This window comes from Mauremys reevesii, linkage group 24, assembly GCF_016161935.1.
Source record: "Mauremys reevesii isolate NIE-2019 linkage group 24, ASM1616193v1, whole genome shotgun sequence".
Classification (NCBI taxonomy): Eukaryota; Metazoa; Chordata; order Testudines; family Geoemydidae; genus Mauremys; species Mauremys reevesii.
Genome location: NC_052646.1, coordinates 18,492,452 through 18,513,288, shown reverse-complemented (window position 1 = coordinate 18,513,288; position 20,837 = coordinate 18,492,452). Strand labels below are relative to the sequence as shown.

General features: G+C 51.4%; 1 protein-coding gene and 1 long non-coding RNA gene across 2 annotated transcripts; both read left to right on the top strand.

Moving 5' to 3' along the window:
• Positions 1–1,290: 1,290 nt before the first annotated feature.
• On the top strand, positions 1,291–8,949 carry LOC120390585 (sialic acid-binding Ig-like lectin 12). Its single transcript, XM_039513318.1, has 5 exons — positions 1,291–1,309; positions 4,251–4,354; positions 6,711–6,869; positions 7,214–7,618; positions 8,621–8,949. The coding sequence occupies exons 3-5, from the start codon at positions 6,737–6,739 to the stop codon at positions 8,947–8,949; spliced, it is 867 nt and encodes a 288-aa protein (XP_039369252.1). The 5' UTR covers positions 1,291–1,309; positions 4,251–4,354; positions 6,711–6,736.
• Positions 8,950–11,514: 2,565 nt separating this feature from the next.
• Positions 11,515–15,348, top strand: LOC120390232. Its single transcript, XR_005591039.1, has 3 exons — positions 11,515–11,901; positions 12,010–12,103; positions 12,358–15,348. It is a non-coding gene; the product is annotated as an uncharacterized LOC120390232 (long non-coding RNA).
• Positions 15,349–20,837: the final 5,489 nt, after the last annotated feature.

The window sequence follows — 20,837 nt, the reverse complement described above, 5'->3', positions numbered from 1 at the left end:
AGACACCATGCCACACTTGGGTATGACTACTGGAGAGTCATCCTTTGCCTGTTTTACAGAAAGACACAATAATTGGTTACACAAATCAAGAACACATCCCTGTTTGTATAAGAAATCAGTTCCCAATAGACGATTATTTGCGTCTGCTAATTTCATCCATGCAAAGGTATGAACCTTTCTTAGGTGACCTATCTGTACTTCAAGGGGTATAGAAAGTGTGGTAACAACCTGATTACTTGCAAAAGTTGCAAGTGTCTTTGTACACCCTGATGACAGAGGAGAGGATCTAGGATCCTTGACATGGATAATATTAATTGCTGCCTCAGTATCTATAATAGAATTCCTGTTGAGGCCCCCTACCACTGCACATATTGTGGGACTCCCGCTTGCATCCCTGCCTAAAGGGGTTATGATTATGCTCGGGGTTGATTGACATCATACACCATATGCAGACAAATAATCTATGGGTTCTTCCTCTATCTCCTCATAGGCAGTCAGTTCTGGAGGAGAGTCTGTCCACCAGGGAGAAGGAATGGATCAGCGGAGGCTACTGGATGGTTCGAGGGTGCTGGGCCTTAGCCTTCCATCATCAGCTCATTCACACAGGCACGGAGTTCCCGGATATCCCATTGTTGACCCTCAAGCATCTGCTGTACTGTCCTAAACATCCTTACAAGAAAATACTCAGTTTTGTGGGGAGGTGGTGACTTGGGTCACTGCAGAGGTGAATTGTTCTATGCAGCATCTGAAAAGAAAGGAACATGGTTCTGGGCCCCTACATAGGATCCAAACGCAGAACCCTGTCGAGGGGCCTGGCTACTCGAAGGTCCAGGGTTATTACGTGGGTTAGGGGCATTTTGCCAACCTTGATACCTAGGGAATTTAGGAGCCCCTTGTCCTAACCCTGGTTGAGATCGAGGTCCCTCAATCCTCACAGTGGGATTAGTCTGTGGTTCCTGAAGTACTGCAAAAGGGTTTCCGTGCCAACCTAATTTAGAGCCTCTTTAAAGAAGTATCATTAGTTATGTGCATATTAACTATTTCCCATAACGGGGGAGGAGAGTTATTAACCAGCAAACTAATGTATGGTGGCTCGACTGTTTCTTCTTTCATGTGACTGCCAGACTGCACTTAAGCAAGATGAAACTGATGTGGAGTTTCATTAGTTTTCTGCTTTAGGTTAGACAGAATTGCCACTCCAGCTTGCCACGGATGCTGATTATGTTCCGATAGGGTTACTGTTTCATTAAATGTTTTTTCTTCTATTCTATACTCAGGTGGCAAAGTACTCCATGATGCTCAATTCACTGTGAGTTGTAAGATTTTAACCCAATCTTCCCTAGGTCAGCCAAATACTTTTGCTGTCTCTTGCACATATTGGGCATGCATTGCAACTGAAGAATCCTCCATCATTCCTACTTGCTTAGCTACTAGGTCTAAGGTCTTAATATCTGAAACAACTGCTACAGGACAATCAGAATTAGAATCTGAAGCTCCTCCTTCTAGATCAGGATCTTGGCTTCCATCTGAGCTTGAATCTATCATTTCTATTTCTCGACTCCTTCTACCTAAATTTACATTTTCTTCATCTGAGCCATCAGAACTTTTCACTGGACATAATCCTGGATATGTAGGATAATTTTCCATAAAACCTCTGTCTTACACTCAGGGCATCTCCACGCTGATGCAGGACATCCCTTAGTTCGCTAAAGTCTGGTATAGTAGGGCGTTCTACCGGTACACCAGGGGATACCAGCATATACCAAGAGGAGTGTAGAGGGCCCACAGAATTCTTGGGATCTAGGCAATGTTGATTGCCCAAATGCCAATAAATGTCCACCCAAAGGGACTGGATCTTCTACCCTATATGGTGCTAATGTAATATTGAGTGGAGGAGCAGGAATTCTATTCCTTGGTTGTCATAGCTCTTTATGTTGTAATTTAGAGATTACTACATCACAGGCACTAGCTACTCGTGTCACTCGTGACACTGCATCTTCTAATCCCTGAGCAATGACAGTCTCTAAAGGCACTGCCTCTTCACTCTCAGGGGCAGACACTAACAGAGGAGAGGATTTTTCCTCCCCCTTTGCTTAGCTCATCTCCTCTTTTGCATTACAAGCCTCTTTTTCCAGGACACTCATCTCCGCCTCCTGTGGTGCCACCTCAGGGCTTCCTTTTCCTATCAACAGACTGCTGGCAGCTTCTGCACTGCCAACTTCCTCTTCTGACTCTCCTCGTGGATCTTCAGACTCAATCTCCAACTGCGCTTATAAAGGTACTGTACCAGCCTGAGCGAATTCTCTTGCCCTACTTCTGGTTGTTTGCCCTGTAGGTTTTTCTACCTCTGTCGGTTCCACCATACTGATAGGGATGGGAATCGATTCTTTATCCTCCTCCTACCACATCTTCTCCCCTTTCTAATTCTTTAATCTTTTCCAACATCTGCCCACGGTCTACTCTATAGGCCGCCAGCATTTGCTGAGCTTCCCTGAGTCACTTTATTTTTTTATTCAATTTCTTTCCCAGCGAACTACGAGCCACAAACAGACATTCAACAGCTATTCCCTTTACCAATTTAGCCCTTTTCTTTTTTCACTCTGTTTCTTCATCAAAGCCCTCACTTACAAAACCCCACGGGTTACTATGCTCAGAAATCATCTTGTTATTCAGCTGTTCTAATCTTCCTCCATGTTCCTGAATAGATTTTCTGGCAAAGTTTTCTAAAGCCAGACTACAGGCAACTCCAAAAGACTCTACTCTCGCCCTTGCTTCACTCTTAACACTCTTAACACGAAATAGAGAACTCATTTCAATTTTACAACTTTACTAGCTTATTCAATAAACTAGAATAAATACTCTGTTGCTTTACTCTGAAACTGAAGGCGCCCCTTCACAGAAACAACAGGAAATAACACCCCATCCGGTTTTTTACACTTTGTTCAATAAATCCCAAGTAAATAAAAGAGAGGGATGGAGGTACGTTCCCTCTCTTCCCTTGAAGGCTTGTAGCAAATGGAGAGGTCTTTTCCCTGTTTCAGGACCTGCCAAATACTGGGTGTAGCAGGGTGGTTACCCTGCTCCTGGCCTTCGGGGCTTAAAACAGCCCAGGAGAGGGCTGGGGCTGGGGCAAGAAGCCTCGGCTGACTGGGGAAAGCAGGCTCAGCTAGGGCCATGCCCCAATCAGGCCCAGCTGGCCCCTATAAGAGGCAGAGAAGCCAGGAGCCCAGACAGTCTCCCTCTGCCTGCAGAGGGAGAAGGGCCTGGCTGCAGGGAGCTGGACACAGGGTACCTGAGTGGAGCAGGGCTGGGGAAAGGCAGAGGATCTGGGGAGCTCCAGTCTGGAAAGCCCCAGGATGCAGCCTAGCATTGGGCTAACAGGTACTGGGGGCTGCAGGGGGCAGCCCAGGGGTAGGCCAAGGCAGCAGGTCCAAACCCTCCTTGCCAGTGATGAGTGGCTGATACTGCAGCCTGCCCCAGGGCGTGGGGCTAGACAATGACTGGCAGTAGCCATATACTGAGGTGAGGTGAGGCTAGTGGGTGGGGGTTCCCCTGGGAGGAGTTACTGCCAGGGGGCAGCACCCCATGGAAAAGGGCTCCAGGGTCCTGGGAGTGACACGGGGCCAGAGGACAGGTGGATCACCGGCCTGCAGAGGGCGCTCCAGAGCTGGAACGAGCTAATTCCCAGGAGTCACCAGTGGGAGGCGCTGCAGGGGTGAGTCCGCTCCTCTGCACTGGGGAATACTGAGGCAGATGGATCAGAGGTGCAGTGAGGGAGAGTTAAGGGGACTGAGATAAGTCAGAACTTGAACAGTTCAAAGATACCTTATTGTGGCCTTTCTAGCAGCAATTAATTCCTTGCTTTGTCAACTCCCCGCCACCACCACCACGAGTGTGGGTCATCGGATCCAGTGCTACTGCTAATGTCTTATCGGTACCATTCCCTATAACTTCAACCTTTACAAAACCCCTTAAACGCACTTATCACTTTAAATAATATCACTTTAGTAAAAAACTCTTATTACTTTATCCTGCAGTATTATATTAAAAAAACCTTAAAATTAAACTTCTAATTCAAAACCACAAATACTTTTAAGTCAAACCCACAAAACCCGGAAATACTGGGACTGCTGCCAAGGGGGACTGCTGCCAAGTCACAGGAAATTAGGTTTCTGTTTTTCTGCAGAGAGAGAGGGTGAGGCACACAGTTTGTAATTCTCTGTAATTTTAACCATTTACTTTTGCCTCAGGTGAGATTTCTTAAGGGTCTAAGGATGCCTGGAATCCCTGAAAATTTCTGTCACGGACTCCTCGAAACTCCTGCCTGGCTCACCAGCCTGTAGCCTGATTTGAGGTGTGTTAGTAATGTTGATTTAATTTATTAACTTAATTTAATTTTATACCATTTTAATTAATTAATAATAGTTATAATAATTATTATGCATATTAATTAGAATGGGTTTAGGCTCACTAATTTGAGGTGCTTGGGACAGCAATCTGCAAAGGGTGGCAGTCCGTGTGTTTTTGCCCCCAAGCAGCGCACTGAATTGCCGCCACGGATGGCGGGGCAGTCCGTGTGTGTTAGAGCGGTACGCGCGTTTCCGCAGCGGCGGCAATTTGGCAGCAGCTTCTATGTTCATCTGTCCACAGCAGCACAGCTTCTGTCTTCTGGCTGAAGACAGAAGCTGCTGCCGAATTGCCGCCGCCGCGGAAACGTGTGTGCCACCCTAACGGCATGTGGACTGCCCCTGCTGTCCACAGCGGCAATTTGGTGCACTGCTTGGGGCAGCAAAAACAGTACAGCCGGCCCTGGTAGATGGGGAGCATCGATTCGTTGTTGAAGATGGAGACATTGAAGAGTAGGTAGGTGAATAGATTGCATCTGAAATGGCAAAATGAATCCCCTTTTTATAGGACAAATGCCGGAAATCCTTCCTCTTTATGTCCAAATCTCATCCTTCCCCCACAGAAATGTTAGGGTACATTTACCCCAAAGGCTAGTATGCATGTGCGTATGGATGACAGATATGTACGCACTTGCAGTGTACCTGTTAAGTCTGTGGGTACAACTTTGAAAAATCCCCTTTGCCATCCTTCATTGTCTATCGGTTTAGGTAAAGGTCTCTAGACATCTGCGTGGGTGTTTTATCTATTTGGGTAACAAATGTCAGTCATCTTTACTTTTCTGGGTAAAGGGTCCCAAAATATGCTAACTTTGCCTTAGCTTAACACACAGGGTTTTGGCCTGTAGGTCTCTTGCATTACAGCCAAACTTATTTTTAATATAAATCTATAAACCTATTACATCAAATACTAAAATTCATAAGAAAAGATACATCTATGCAAGCAAGCAAATTAATCCTTATGGTTACAGGGTCTAGCAACCCTCAGCACCATCCAGCTGGGTCTGACCCTGTCCCGGTAGCTCAGGCCCCTCTTTCTCCCCAGCCCAGAAGTGACCTCCTTCCAGCCAAGCACCCACATCCCCTCCCCCACAGCCCCGCCTCCACCCTTTGTCTTTGTTCCTGGGCAAACAGGTCAGCTGGGTCCCCTCTCTTCTGTCCTTTGTTCTCTGACTGGCCAAAACCGGTTGCCTTCCTGGGCCATCTCTCCTCTGGCCTTTGTCCTTCCATGGGCCGAACCGGATGGCTCTCAATATGGGCTGGGCCTCTGGGTCACCGGTTTGCCCATCACTGAAGTTAGATGTATTGGCCTTCAGCTGCTGGGATCACCCCTGGAGGCTTTTTTAAAAATTGGTGTCACATTAGCTCTCCTCCAGTCATCAGTTACAAAAGCTGATTTAAATGAGAGTTAGTAGTTCCGCAATTTCACATTTGAGTTTCTTCAGAAGACTTCTCCAGCTTCCTTATGAGAATTTCATGTGGACGGTGACAAAAGCCTTGCTGAAGTCCAGTTACATTATGACCACCGCTTTCCCCCAGCTCCCAACCAGTTACCTTGTCAAAGAAGGAAACCAAGCTCGTTTGGCAGGATTTCTTCTTGGTAAATTCATGCTGGTGATCACCCCTTCGTCCTCACAAATTGAAGGTTTTATACATTGCTCTAGGAGCTTTCCAGGTGTCGAGGTCAGGCTGACTGGTCTATAGTTCCCCAGCTCCTCCTTTTCCCCCTTTTAAAGATGGCCCCTCTGTTAGCCCTTCCCCCATATTCTGGGACGTCTCCTGGCATCTGTGACTTTGCAAATATTATTGCCAGTGGCTCCAAGATTTCTTCGACTAATTCCTTCAGCCCCCTGGGTTGAACAGCTTCCTGCCCCACTGATCTGAATTCATTCAAATTGGCTGGAACATCTCTGACGTGTTCTTTACTTAGCCCGATCTGCAGCCCTTCCCCTTTGTTGTCCATGGTAACTTCGCTGGTTCCCCGCTCACATGTTGTTTTTCCTGGGAAGACTGAAGCAAAGCAGGCACTGAGCAGCGCTGCCTTCCCACCATCTTCTGTCACCAGCTCAGTATTTTCTGGCCGCTATCATGAGTCTTAGAGAAAATCTCAGGGTTTTTCACCAATGTCAGGATTTTTTTTAGCCTACGATCTCTCAGGACCGTCTGGTGATTTGGGTAGTCACTGCGCTGCCAGCAGCCCCAGATCATCCCCCTGCAGAGCCCACCAGCACTGAAGGTCCCCCCATCAGATCTGCTCCCCCCAAACAGCCTCTGCTCTCACACTTCTCATCCCCAGTCTGTCTCTAGGTCTGTCCCAGCTGGATGCCCCAGTCATGGGCAGGGACCTGATGAGGGGTCTGTCACAGCAGGACGCCGGGGAATGGGAGCTCCTGCCTCAGGGCCCCGTCTGGAGAGCAAGGTGTCCTGCCACACTGAGGGTCCTGATCATCGCCCTGCTCTGGAGGGGTAAGTAAGCAGCACCTGCAGCCCAAGGGCAGGGGGAAGGGCAGAACCTGCGCTAAGCAGGGCCAGGTCTGTTCTAGAACTTGGAAGGGAGACTGGCCAGAGGGGGAGGGGACCCCAGTGCTCTAGTGCAGTGTTAGGGGGCGCTGAGTGACAGGGAGCGAGCAGGGGGCTCGACGTAGGGAGGGATGGAAACTAAATGGAGTGAGAATTGGTCAAGGACCCAGGGTTGGGCTCGCAGGGGGCTGCAGATTGGGAATGAGGGGCACTGGCAGAGCTCTGGGGAAGCTCAGGGTTGGTCTCTCCTCTCTATGGGCCCCACTTTGATCCTTTCCTGTCCCCTGCAGGGTCCCTATCCCAGCTGCCCGGATTTACCCTTATGGTGCTGCAGTCGGTGTCGGTGCAGGAGGGTCTCTGCATTCTCATCCCCTGCACCTTCACGTTCCCAGCCTCCTATGACACCGACAATCCCTCGGCCCATCTCTACGGATACTGGTACAAGGAGCCTGCTACTGGGGGCCAGGATCTTCCCGTGGCCGCCAGTACCACCAACCTGAGGGTGTCGCAGGAGACCCAGGGCCGGTTCCGGCTGACGGGGGATCCAGCGCACGGCGACTGCTCCCTGCAAATCAGTGATGCCCGACGGACGGATGCGGGGAGATATTTCTTTAGCTTCGAGAAAGGCCTGTTAGAACACACTTACCGCTCCAATTCCGATGGCGCTGACTCTGCGCTCACGATCTCCGTGCCAGGTAAGAGCAGCCGCAGTCACCGCTTGTGAGGGTTCCCCCCGACTCTGAACTCTGGGGTAGAGATGTGGGGACCCACAGGAAAGACCCCTTATGCTTATATTCTACCAGCTTCAGTTAAAACTCCCCCAAGGCACAAATTTCCCTTGTCCTTGGACATTATTGCTGCCACCACCAAGTGATTTATAGAAAAATTCAGGGAAGAGTCACTTGGAATCCCAATCCCCCCAAAATATCCCCCCAGACCCCTCACCCCCTTTCCTGTGAAGGCTTGAGAATAACATACCAACCAATTGGTTAGCAATGTGAGTACAGACCAGACTCTTTGTCTTCAGGACACTGAAAATCAATCTGAAAAGACTAACTCTATTTATATCTATAAATAAAGAATCACACCTGCAAAATCAGTTTGGAAGGTAACTTCACAGGGTAAATTAAAGATTTCAAACACAGAGAATTCCCCTCTGGCTCAGCTTCGCATTTACAAAAACAGGAATCAAACTACGTCTGTAGCACAGGAAAATTCACAAGCTAAAACACAAGATAACCTAGCGCCTTTCCTCGCCTACTTCCAATTTCTGTGGTTTACAATGTCTGTGGTTTTAGATCTATTTTTCCAGGTATATTTGCAGGAGATGTTGTACCTGCTCAGTCTCTCCCTCTGTCCAGAGAGGGAACCACAAAGAGAGTAACAAACAAATCCTCCCCCCACCCCCACAGATTTGAAAGTTTCTTCTTTCCTCATTGGTCCTTCTGGTCAGGTGCCAACTAGGTTATTTGAGCTGATTAATCCCTTACAGGGAAGGCGATTTAGTGCAGCTGCCAAAGAGGGATTTGATGCTACTGCACACAGAGAGTTGTTACTCTTCCCTCTACATTTATGACACCGCTCAACAGCCCCCCTGAGCCAGCCAGTCCCCGCCCTGGGGCCGGATCGGAGCCGCGCCTCAGATGGGAAAGGCCCCGTGTCCTCGAGTGATTCTCTCCCCTCTCCCCGTGTCTCAGGGCTGACGGAGGAGCCAGAGATCCAGATCTCGCCGGCGCGGGGGCTGCCAGGAACGCTGCTGGCCGGGGAGCCGGTGACTGTGACCTGCACGGCCCCTGGGCGCTGCTCTGGGCCCCCTCCCCAAGTCACCTGGACGGGGCCGTTCAGCGACAGAGCCTGGGACATCTCAGCCCAGCTGGCAAACGGCACCTGGGCCCACAGCTCCACGCTCAGCTTCACCCCGGACCCAGGGGACCACGGCAAAGAGCTCGTCTGCAGCGTCACCTACAGGCCACCACGGGGACCTTCCACTCGCAGAACCATCCGGCTTCATGTCGGATGCGAGTGACCCTCCAGCCCCTCCACACCGGCCCCCAGCCCCCTCTGGGATCCCCCCCTGGGCTCCCCAGCCCTGCCCTCCAGCCCCTCCCCCAACTCAGCCCTGTGCTGGGATCCCCACCTCCCACCAGGCACCCTCAGCCAATTCTACTCCAGGCCCCTTCCCTCCACACCGTGCAGCCCCTTCTCCCTTGGGATCTTCACCCCTTCCTGCCCCCCTTGGCTATGGCTCCCCCACTCCCCTCCGCACCCCCAGGTCCTTCTCTTATGGGATCCTCTCTACCCCCGACCTGCCCTGCTCCCAGAATCCTCCTGTGCTGGGATCCACCCCCACATTCCAGTCCCCTCTTGCTGGGATTCCTCCACACACACCTCACACCGGTTACCCCAGATTCCTCTGAGATCCCCCCAGGCTGTCCCCTCATGTCTCCTCCCCATCCCCTTCCTGCCGGGATCGGTGGATGCTCTATATGGGGCAGAGTGTTAACAGGACCCAATCACTGTCCGGCACTAAACATGCTCCAGGGTCGGTGCCCAGAGACCTCGGCCTGCCCTGCCCCAGGTCAAACCCCCATTAAATGGCCCATGACCCTTGCGCTGCAGATCCAAGGCAGAGGGAAAATCAGCGGCCGCCTTTATAAAGTGAAGGATCAAATCAGGCCTCACTATAAGCCGGTTTAGGAAGAAATCACTTGAGGCCAGACAGCAGACAGCTAACCAAACTACCATTTTATTTACAGACACAGAGCTCACCCAACCGGCCGAAACTGGCTGGGCTATCCCCTAATAATCTAACTCAGTTGCCATAGGAACAAAAACCATGACAACCAAATACACAACATTCCCGTCCCCCAACTGAGCTCACAGCGAGGGGCCATGTCTAGGCTCTGTGATCACTAGCGACCCCCTTGGTGCTGTCCAGCCCCCCTGATCTCCCCTGTCTGGTTTGTGTTACAGACCCGAACGGGCTCCCTAAGACCAGTGGGAACCAGACCAGGAACGGACGCCCCGGTGAGAGGCCGTGCTGCGAGCCCCGGGAATCAGCGAGGGCCTCCTAGTCATGCTCTGCCTATGCTCAGGGCCAGGCCCCAGTCTGATCCGGGCCAGGCTGGTCCTTGCCCAGAGGGGAGAGCCTGAGGGATGCCACAGGACTGTGGGGAAGGAGGTGCAGGGAGTGGGCCCAGTTCCCTCTGTCTTCAGACCCCGGAGTGGGATTAAGGGGGCGCTGGTCAGTGGGGATGAGATGGATCAGGGACTGATCTTTGCGACAGAGACCGGCTGCCATGGAAAGTCACCAACATTGTGCTCCGACCCCAGAGCTGCTACATCTCCACACTGGGTGTGCCCCAAGGGTCGGTCCTGGGGCCAGTTTTGTTCAATATCTTCATTAATAATCTGGAGGATGGTGTGAACTGCAACCTCATCAACTGGAACTAGTGGTAGATATGCTGGAGGGTAGGGATAGGATACAGAGGGACCTAGACAAATTAGAGAACTGGGCCAATAGAAACCTGATGAGGTTCAACAAGGAGAAGTGCAGAGTCCTGCACTTAGGACGGAAGAGTCCCATTTACTGTTACAGACTAGGGACCGAATGGCTAGGCAGCAGTTCTGCAGAAAAGGACCTAGGGGTTACAGTGGAGGGAAACTGGATACAAGTCAACAGTGTGCCCTTGTTGCCAAGAAGGCTACCAGCATTTTGGGCTTTTAAGTAGGGGCAATAGTCTTCCCTCTCTACCCTGACTTGACCTGCCCACAAAATCCTCCTGTGCTGTGATCTGCACCCCACATTCTAATCCCCACTTGTTGGGATTTCCCCTCACACCAGCCACCCCAGTTCCCCCTGAGATCCCCCCAGGCTGTCCCACCACATCTCCTCCCCCCCGTCCCCTTTCTGCCGGGATTGGTGGATGCTCTATATGGGGCAGAGTGTTAACAGGACCCAGTCACTGTCTGGCACTAAACATAGTCCTTGCGTTTCCATTTCCCACGGTTCTGGTTCCCCGGCACGGCCCTAACCCGGCCCCTGGGTTCTGTCGGGCGCCTCTTGGGTGGGGCTCAGTCGGGTCTGTCGCTTCCCTTCCCCCCCACGGGCCTTGTGTCACTTCAGGGACTTTCCCGTCCCCCAGCTGAGGTCACAGCAAGGGGCCATGTCTAGGCTCAGTGATCACTAGCGACTCTCCCCCAGTGCTGTCCAGCCCCCGATCTCCCTGTGTGGTTTGTGTTACAGACCCGAGCGGGCACCCCAACACCACTGGGAACCAAACCTGCAACGGACTCCCCGGTGAGAGGCCGCGCTGCGAGCCCCGGGAATCAGCGAGCGCCTCCTAGTCACGCTCTGCCCACGCTCAGGGCCAGGCACCAGGCTCAGCTGGGCCAGGCTGATCTGTTGCCAGAGGGGAGAGCCCGAGGCAGCCACAGGACTGTGGGAAGGGTGGGGAGGGGAGAAGGCACGGTTCCCTCTGTCTCCAGACCCCGGGGTGGCATTAAGGGGGCGCTGGGCAGCGGGGAGGAGATGGGTTAGGGACCGATCTCTGCAACAGGGACCTGCTGCCATGGAAAGTCACCGAGATTGTGCTCCAACCGCAGAGCTGGCTACGTCTCCACACTGGGCGACGGCTCCTCATGTAAACAGCCCCCGTTTCCCACCCGAGGTGGCTGGATCTCTGGGGGGGCCTAACATGCCTGCTCGTCTCCTCCAGTGCCGGCCCCATTGAAGGCTGAGTGTGACATTGAGTCTCTGGAGACCCAGGAGGACATCCTCAGCCTGAGCTGTGAGGCTGGGAGCAGAGCCAATGCCAACCTGAGCTCGGCCAAGAGGAACAAGTCCCTGAGCCCCAGCCAGGGAGGGGCCAGACACCTGGAGCTGCAGAATCTCAGCAGAGGGGACGCTGGGGAGTATCGGTGCTGGGCAATGAATTCCTACGGGTCGCCAGTCAGGCCCTGCATGGGCACGTGCAGTGTAAGGCGCTAGGGGATCAGTGGGGGGCTCTCTCCAATCTAACATGTTGCCGTGGGTATTTCAGCTCCAGTGAGGAGTCTGAAAATCACTGTCTCTGTGTTTTTGCAGGTTCAGAGAAGCCTGACAATCGGGTGATCATCGGCACGGCCTGTGGGCTGGGAGTCCTCATTGTCTTATTCCTTCTCGGGATCTGTGTGATGAAGTAAGTCTGAGGTCTCCCTCCCTGACCCCTAACTGCCCCTCCCAGTTCGCACTGAGATCCCCTGCCATTGCCCCTGGGGTATTCCAGTCCCTCCCACCCCCAATAAGATCTCCCCTCAACCCCTCTCCCTGGCCTATCCCAGTCCCTTGCACTCTAACCTCCCACACTGGTGTCCCCCTTTCTCCCTCCCCACGAGGCTATTCTACGCCCCTCCCCCCAGGCTCATGCATCTGTCCTGATACGTTTCCCTGCAGACTGCGGCACCGGGAGTGGGTGCCCCCCCAGCGCTGAGGCCGGGGAGACGGCTAACGGGAGCTAGGCAGGAGCACACAGCCAACGAGGCCAGCGTGATCTACAGCACCGTCGCCAGCATCCCCATGCTATGTACCTGGGGGAGCAGGGACCAAGCCCACCTGCCCTTCCCACCCCACCCCTTCTCTACCCCCTCCACTTCTTCTCCTTCCCACCCCCTTAATGAATGCATGAATATAAGCCAAGGTTTTACCAGGGCACCTGACACTCCATGCATGCCCAGTGTAAGAAATACACCCCTGCCACCAGCCTGGGCTCCCTGAACTGCGTGGGATCGGCTCCTGCGGGGCAGAAAATGCACCTCATCCCTCGGGTCTCGCTCAGAGGGGAGGACATGCAACGAATGCATTCATGTGCATTCGCAAAGTGCACGGGACAAGATTGTGACTGCAATGCTGTAAATCCCTGGGCATCTTCCGAATGCACCAGCTGGGCAAGAAATGCATTTCTGCAGCTGCCTGCTATGGTATTAGGTGCATATGATCAGACAATGTATGCAGGGTTCACCATATCTGGTGCAAATATATGCACCCTGCAGAAAATGCAATGAACGTGTTGCCGGCACAGAATGCCCGAGGCAGCAAACAGTGGTTCGTTGCCCGGTGTGCTTCGCTCCAATAAACACACCAAGGTGGAGAAGCAGACAGAGTTTATTTGAGATCTCAAAAGCTGTGCAAGGAGACAGAGGTGTCTCAAATCAAGCAGACAGCTGCAAGCCGTTTTTCCCTTCTTATACATGATTTCAGCTAAGCATTCTCATTACCCACCCACTCCCCCCTTACTCCCCCTCCCTCCTATTTCCCATACAGCAGATACATTATGCAGCTAGCAATTACACTAAGCAGGTTAAATCATTCTTGGCAGCAAACAATTCATCTCGTTAGTGACTTTTTCTTGACCGGTTATTTTGTTTTACTCCCTTTGATTTGTTATCCTGCCCCCCCCCCCTTAGCCAGGTGCAAGCAGGCCTCATTATTGCCTCCTGGTATCAGTGCTGCACTGATAACTAGCTGCTACACATTCCATTCTCGGTTACTGGCCTGTAAGGTCGATTACAGTTTAACATGGAGGCACTCTGGGCAAGCATAGAATAACTTTGGTTCATTCAGGCCTAATAAAGATGCCTGATGACTCCAACAAACGCATCAGCATAGTCTATGGAACCACAAAATTCGTGGGATCAAATCATGCAGGACCAGTGCATAAAATGTACACAACAATATGCATCTTGGTAATGCATGGGCAGTGCAGGCAATGCAGAGAATGCATTAACTTAACCAAGGCTGCCCCAAGTGCTTGGTGCATGAAATGCAGAAAATACATTTCCTGAACCTGTTCTGCAATGAGATGCATGAGATGAAATCCTGCATTCGTAATGCATGAAATGAACATACCCACATGCATCTTGCTAATGCGTGGCCTGTGCAGCTGAGGCAGTGAATGCATTAACCGAGCTGGTGCTGGCATGGGAACAGCTCATGCATGCAGAGTGTGAAACACACCCGATCCCACACCTCTTGCTAGTGCACACCCAATGCAGGAAATACATTTGCAGAGTACAAGTATTATACGGAGGGTGGGGGAAACGTGGCCTGGGGAAGCCCATGCAGTCAGCTCTCCAGGGTGAATTCAAGTCTCTGCGTTGCTTCTCACTCAGCATCACAAGACTCCAGCTACCCACCAGACCAAAGGCGTCCAGGATGGGGCTGCCACAGCACAGGCCCTGCTACACCTCCATCAAATTCTCCAAGCTGCAGCGCAAACTGGGGGAGCCTCCGGAGGCCCCTGCCATTGAATATTCCAAGGTCCGACTGAAGTAGCCCCCTCGTGCCATGGGCCTAGGCTGGGCATCGCCAGCCCGTCCAGTGCAGGGGGGATCACAGTGTGGAGAGAAGGGGCAAGGGGTTGGCCCAGGGCTGGACCTACGGCATGGGAAACCTGGGTGCAAATCCCTGCTCTGGCCTGGACTCAGGGCGGAGTCAACTAAGCCTTGGAGATGCTGGAGCGCTGCATTGAGGGGAGGTATCCCAGAGTCCTCTGCAGTCGGGTCTCAAAGCCTGCCCCCTCCCAAACCCCACTGCCCCCGGGGGAAAGAGCCTCTCACCCCTCACCCATAGAGAGTCTCTCTTCTACCCTGCCTGAGCTCTCACCCACTCGTTTCACAGATGGGCAGGATGGTCACGCTCAGGGGCAGCAGCTGGCAGGAGTGGAGGGATGGGCTTGTGTCTAAGCTGCTGGCCAGGTACTCTGGGTTCTAATCTCTGTTTTGCTAAAAAATGCTGTAGGGTGAGGTTGGTCCAGTTGCTGCATCTGTCTAGTCTCAGTTTCCTTACCCCCCAAAAATCAGGATAATAATGGTGCCCTGGGCTAGTTACATTATAAACTCTTAGGGGCAGGGACTGTCTGTCGCTGTGTCTGAGCAGCGCCTGGTACAACGGGACCCTTGTCTCTGTCGAGGTCAATCAATGCCACGTGATTATAACCTCTTAATAACGATGTTCTATTAAAGGTAACTTGTTCACTCCAAAGCCAAAAGCATCTGACTGTAAAATCCCCTGTTTACAAGCTGTTACTTGAAATAGATTTTCATGTGTCGTTTTTGTCACGGCTACTTTTTTAACAAAGGGCCACTAACAACTATGACTTATTTGTATCCAGTAAAGAATCAGTTTTCACGTCTGCCTTTCCCCTGGGAGGCCCTGATTGCAGCTGGCTTCTTCGCAGGGCCACTTATAACACGGTCCCAATTCCAGCTGGGGCAGGGACTGTCCATTCCTGTGTCTTAGCAGCACCTGGCACAATAGGGCCCTTGTCATAAACATACAGCTAACGGGAGGATAAAATCCCTTCTTTACTTCTAAGGGGTTAAGAAGCTCAAATAACCTGGTTAGCACCTGACCAGAAGGACCAATGGGGAAGGAAGATACTTTCAAATCGGGGGGAGGGCGGGAGGGTAGGAGGTTTTGTGTGTGTGTGTGTGTGTGTGTGTGTGTGTGTGTGTGTGTGTGTGTGTGTGTTCGTTCCCTCGGGATGCAGAGGGACCAGGGCAGGAAAAAACCTCTCCTAAACCCCTATCTGAAATAAGCATCTAAGGTTACAAAAATTGTAAGTAAAGGCAAGGAAAAGCATTAGATTATCTTTTATTTTAGCTTGTGAATATTCCCTATGCTAAGAGGGAGGTTTATTCCTGTTTTTTGTAACTTTGCAGTTTTGCCTAGAGGGGAATCCTCTGTGTTTTCAATCTTATTACTCTGTAAAATTACCTCCCATCCTGATTTGACACAGGTGTTTCTTTTACTTTTTTCTTTATAATAAAGTTCTGCTTTTAAGAACCTGATTGGTTTTTAGTGTCCTAAAACCCAAAGGGCTGGTCTGTGTTCACCTTGTTTAACTATTTGGTTGGTATATTATTCTCAAGCCTTCCCAGGAAAGGGGTTGAAGGGGTTTGGGGGGATATTTTGGGGGAACAGGAACTCCAAGTGGTCCTTTTCCTGAATCTTTGTCTAACTCACTTGGTGGTGGCAGCAATACCGTCCAAGGACAAGGAAGGATTTGTGCCTTGGGGAAATTTTTAACCCAAACTGGTAGAAATAAGCTTAGGGGTCTTTCATGCAGGTCCCCATATCTGTACCCCAGAGATCAGAGTGGGGAGGGAACCCTGACAGCCCTGATCCCAGCTGGGGCAAGGCCTGTCTCTTGCTGTGTCTGGGCAGCACCCAGCTGTCACGGACTCACAGGACTCATTCTCGCTAACAGTTAGCTATTGTCAGGAGAGCTGCACATGCCTGATTAAGGGGAAAAACTTTTTACAAAACTTAACGTTACCAACTTTCTCACTCACACCTATGTATTTGCTTAAAATACAAAACAGGGTGGATAAAAATCAATGATATTTAAAAAAATGGATTTTTTTATTTTAATTCGATTTTTTCATAGGTTTTTTTTCTCAAAAAGCATTTTATCTAAAAATCATTTTAATTAAAATACATTATAGCCCCAAAATATCTCATCATGGAACGGGGATTATAAATTCTAATTCTATAGTATGAGCCAATATATTCATGTAATGTTAAGAAAATTTTTGCAAATGAGTTCCAATAACAAATGGCATTATTATTAGTTAAATTGGATCAATATGAAATTGAAAGGTGGCTAAGGAACTGGTTAAAGGGGAGACTACAACGGGTCATACTGAAAGGTGAACTGTCAGGCTGAAGGGAGGTTATTAGTGGAGTTCCTCAGGGACTGGTTTTGAGACCAATCTTATTTAATCTTTTTCTTACTGACCTTGGCACAAAAAGTGGGAATGTGCTAATAAAGTTTGCGGATGACACAAAGATGGGAGGTATTGCTAACACAGAGAAGGACCAGGATATCATACAGGAAGATCTGGAGGACCTTGTAAACTGAAGTAATAGTAATAGGATGAAATTTAATAGTGAAAAGTACAAGGACATGCATTTAGGGATTAATAACAAGAATTTTTGTTATAAGATGGGGACTCATGAGTTGGAATTACCAGAGGAGGAGAAGGATCTTGCAGTATTGGTTGATTATAGGATGATTATGAGCTGCCAATGTGATATGGCCGTGAAAAAAGCCAATGTGGTCTTGGGATGCATCAGGCGAGGTATTTCCAGTACTGATAAGTGTTAGTACCATTATACATGGCACTGGTGAGACCTCATCTGGAATACTGTGTGCAGTTCTGGTCTCCCATGTTTAAGAAGGATGAATTCAAACTGGAACAGGTACAGAGAAGGGCTAGTAGGATGATCCGAGGAATGGAAAACCTGTCTTATGAAAGGAGACTCAAAGAGCTTGGTTTGTTTAGCCTAACCAAAAGAAGGCTGAGGAGAGATACGATTGCTATCTATAAATATGTCAGAGGGATAAATACCAGGGAGAGAGGGGAATTATTTAATGTGGCCCAATGTGGACACAAGAACAATGGATGTAAGCTGGCCATCAGGAAGTTTAGACTTGAAATTAGATGAAGGTTTCTAACCATCAAAGGTGTGAAGTTCTGGAACAGCCTTCCAAGGGTAGCAGTGGGGCAAAAGACATATCTGGCTTCAAGACTAAGCTTGATAAGTTTATGGAGGGTATGGTATGATGGAAAACCTAATTTTGGCAATTAATTGATCTTTGACTATTAGTGGTAAGTATGCCCAGTGGTCTGGGATGGGATGTTAGATGGGGTGGGATCTGAGTTACTACAGAGAATTCTTTTCTGGGTGCTGGCTGGTGAATCTTGCCCACATGCTCAGGGTTTAACTTATCGCCATATTTGGGGTTGGGAAGGAATTTTCCTCCAGGGCAGATTGGCAGAGGCCCTGGAGGTTTTTCGCCTTCCTCTGCAGCGTGGGGCACTTGCTGGAGGATTCTCTACACTTTTATGGTATGTCTACACTACGAAATGAGGTTGAATTTATAGAAGTCAGTTTTTTAAAAATAGTTTTTATACAGCCGACTGTGTGTGTCCCCACACAAAATGCTCTAAGTGCATTATGTCAGCGGACTGCGTCCACCGTACCGAGGCTCACATCGACTTCCGGAGCGGTGCACTGGGGGTAGCTGTGGGCAGCTATCCCGCAGTTCCCGCAGTCACCGCTGCCCATTGGGATTCTGGGTTCAGATCCCAATGCCTGATGGGGCAAAAACAGTGTCGCGAGTGGTTCTGGGTAAATGTTGTCAGCCCCCCCTCTCCTTCCCTCCCTCCGTGAAAGCAACAGCAGACAATTGATTAGCGCCTTTTTTCCTGGGTTACCTGTGCAGACGCCATACCACGGGAAGCATGGAGCCCGCACAGCTCACCATCACGGTACATCTTCTGGGTGCTGGCAGACATGGGACTGCATTGCTATACAGCAGCAGCTCATTGCCTTTTGGCAGCAAATGATCCCCTCCCCCCTTCAATCACTGCTCTCTTGGGCCGATCGGGCGGAGGTGGAGCAAACTCACTGACTGAAAACTTCCTGTTTTACAAGATCCACTAAGCAACGAGCCTCCCAGCACAGCCACTGATGCCCACACGCAGGGACACAGAGTTGATGTGCCACTGGCCTGGGGCAGACCAGGCCAGGATCTGGCTGGGAGACCAGGCCAGAGTGGGAGATTTGGGAGGGCCTAGCCACCAGGGCTGGCCTCAATGCATCCATTTAGGGGGTGCTGCATTTCCTTTAGTTATAGGTTTTTCCCAGACACTTATGCAGCTCAGCACCGGGCGAGGGATCCCTGTATAAACAGTCCCTGAGCCCCAACCCAGATTCAGCTGCATCTCAGCTCTTAAATCAAAGGCTGGAGTCAGCAGCCACTGGAATCCAGCTGCCTTTCCTGAGACCCGCTGACCCAGCTCTCATCACTAGGGAATCCTCAGTGACCAGGGACCTGGGAGTCGCTTGAGGAACCGAGAGACAGAAAACAAACATCTGCGCTCAATGGACCAGTTCCGATCTGCTGACGTTTCCCCTGCTAAGAGCCCCCAGAGGGGAAATACCCATGTCCTATTCACCCTCCCCACAGCCCACCCCCGTGGTGGGGTCAGAAGCTGCCTGTGTCTGGGACAATCTCTCTCCTTGCGTCGATGGCACTGAGATCTCCAGCCACTGGAGCCAGGTTGTGCAGGACGTTCTAGGGACGTGTTTCTCAAATGTGGCTTTTCCTGTGGCCACAGCCTCCCAGGTGGTGATTGGGGGGGCAAAGCAGAGGCCCCTCTCCCAGACCCACAAGCAGGGGTTTGGCCCTGCCCCATCTGGACACACAAACACTGGAGGAGCAGGGGCCAGTGAGTTCCCCACCTTCCTGGGGGTGGTGGGGTTGGTCTTCAGCCCTGGGGTGGTGGGCTCCAGCTGTGGGGTTTGGGGCTCTAACTCCGGACCCCATAGTCTGTCGCTGGGCCCTGTCCTTTGGGCTTTGGGCTCTTTCTCTTGGCCACTCAGTGGTGAGCTCTGGCCCTGGACCCTTGCCATGCAGCAGTAGGTTCTGGCCCCGGGCTCACCCCCAATAACCCACGGCTCCCACTGCCTCTCCAAGCCCCACATCCATCCCCCCATCGCCTCTGGCCCCCATTGCCTCCCTACCCACCTCCCCATCCAGGGCTTAATTTGTCCCCTGCACCTCCGGGCTGAGTACGTCTGCTGGGAGAAGGGATACGTGTATGTTTGTCCCTTTTCCCAGCAGACTGAGGAGCTAGCTGGGAGGCTGGAAAAAGCTCAGGGGCCGACTCTGTGGGTGCTCCCAGGCTGGAACACCCATGGGAAAAAATAGTAACAAGAACAAAAGACAGGAACGTTCAAAACCCCTTATTTGTGTCTCTATTCTGTACAGGTCCAGGAAAGAATAGAGAGAACTGAACATTATTTTATTATTGAGTCTGCAAAACCCCCTAAATAAATGACTGACAGTGATTTTGACATGGATCTGTGCATATTGCTTTGTTTCTCCTAAAGTTAATTCAGTATTTTAGGATTTAGGAAGAATTCTCTGAGCGGCGCCAGTGAGCTCTTTGCAGCTGCCCCACCCCAGAGGCGAACGCGTCTCAGCTCCGGGTAAGTGATTAGGATCTGCAGCATGTACAGTGTGATAAGAGGTGCAAACTGCTAGTGTTAAAATATTGTTTTGTAACTGGAGAAAGCAGAAATAAAGGGTTAGAGCGGATGCAGGGACTGGGCACCCCCCCCCCCCCCGCCACTACTGGGTTCTGTCCCTGGCTCTTGGAGGTGAGGGGGGTCTGGCAGGTTAGAGTAGGGGGGCTGGAAGCCAGGACTCCTGGGTTGTATCCCAGCTCTGGGAGGGGAGCAGGGTCTATTGGGTTACAGTGGGGGTGGGGTGGAGGCAGAGAATCACAACTCCTGAGTTCTGTCCCAGCTCTGGGAGGAGAGTGGGGTCTTGTGGGTTAGAGTGGGGGATGGGGGTGGGGAGTCAGGACTCCTGGGTTTTATTTCCAGCCCCACAAGCAATATGCAGCCTGCCCCTGTTGCAGGGAAGCCGCAGGCAGTGCCAGCCAGAGGGAGGGGAAGTTGGCAGATGCTGATTCTGGGGGTTCTGAGAAAGCATCTCCCCCCAACAGCCCCTGCCAGCGCCCACTTCTGCTTTCAGGTTCCTGTGCATGCTGCTTCCCCAGGCTCCGAGTCACAAACCCTGAGGAACCCGGGCTGCAGGGTCTGAGAGCCAAGTGCAGAGCCCCCCTCTGCAGGTCTAGGGGTGAGTGGAAATGGGGGGGAGGGAGCTGGATGGTCTGTGGAGACTGGGGTGCCCCTCAGTCCCGACCCACAGCCCCTTCCCATCCCAGCCCTGGTCTCCCAGCCCCCACAGCTCTGCCGTGGCCCCTCCAGCCCAAGCAGGATCCCGCCCCAGGGCTCCCCCACCATGGAGGCCACACTGGAGACGTCGGCTCAGGGGGCCACGTACAGGAGGGGGT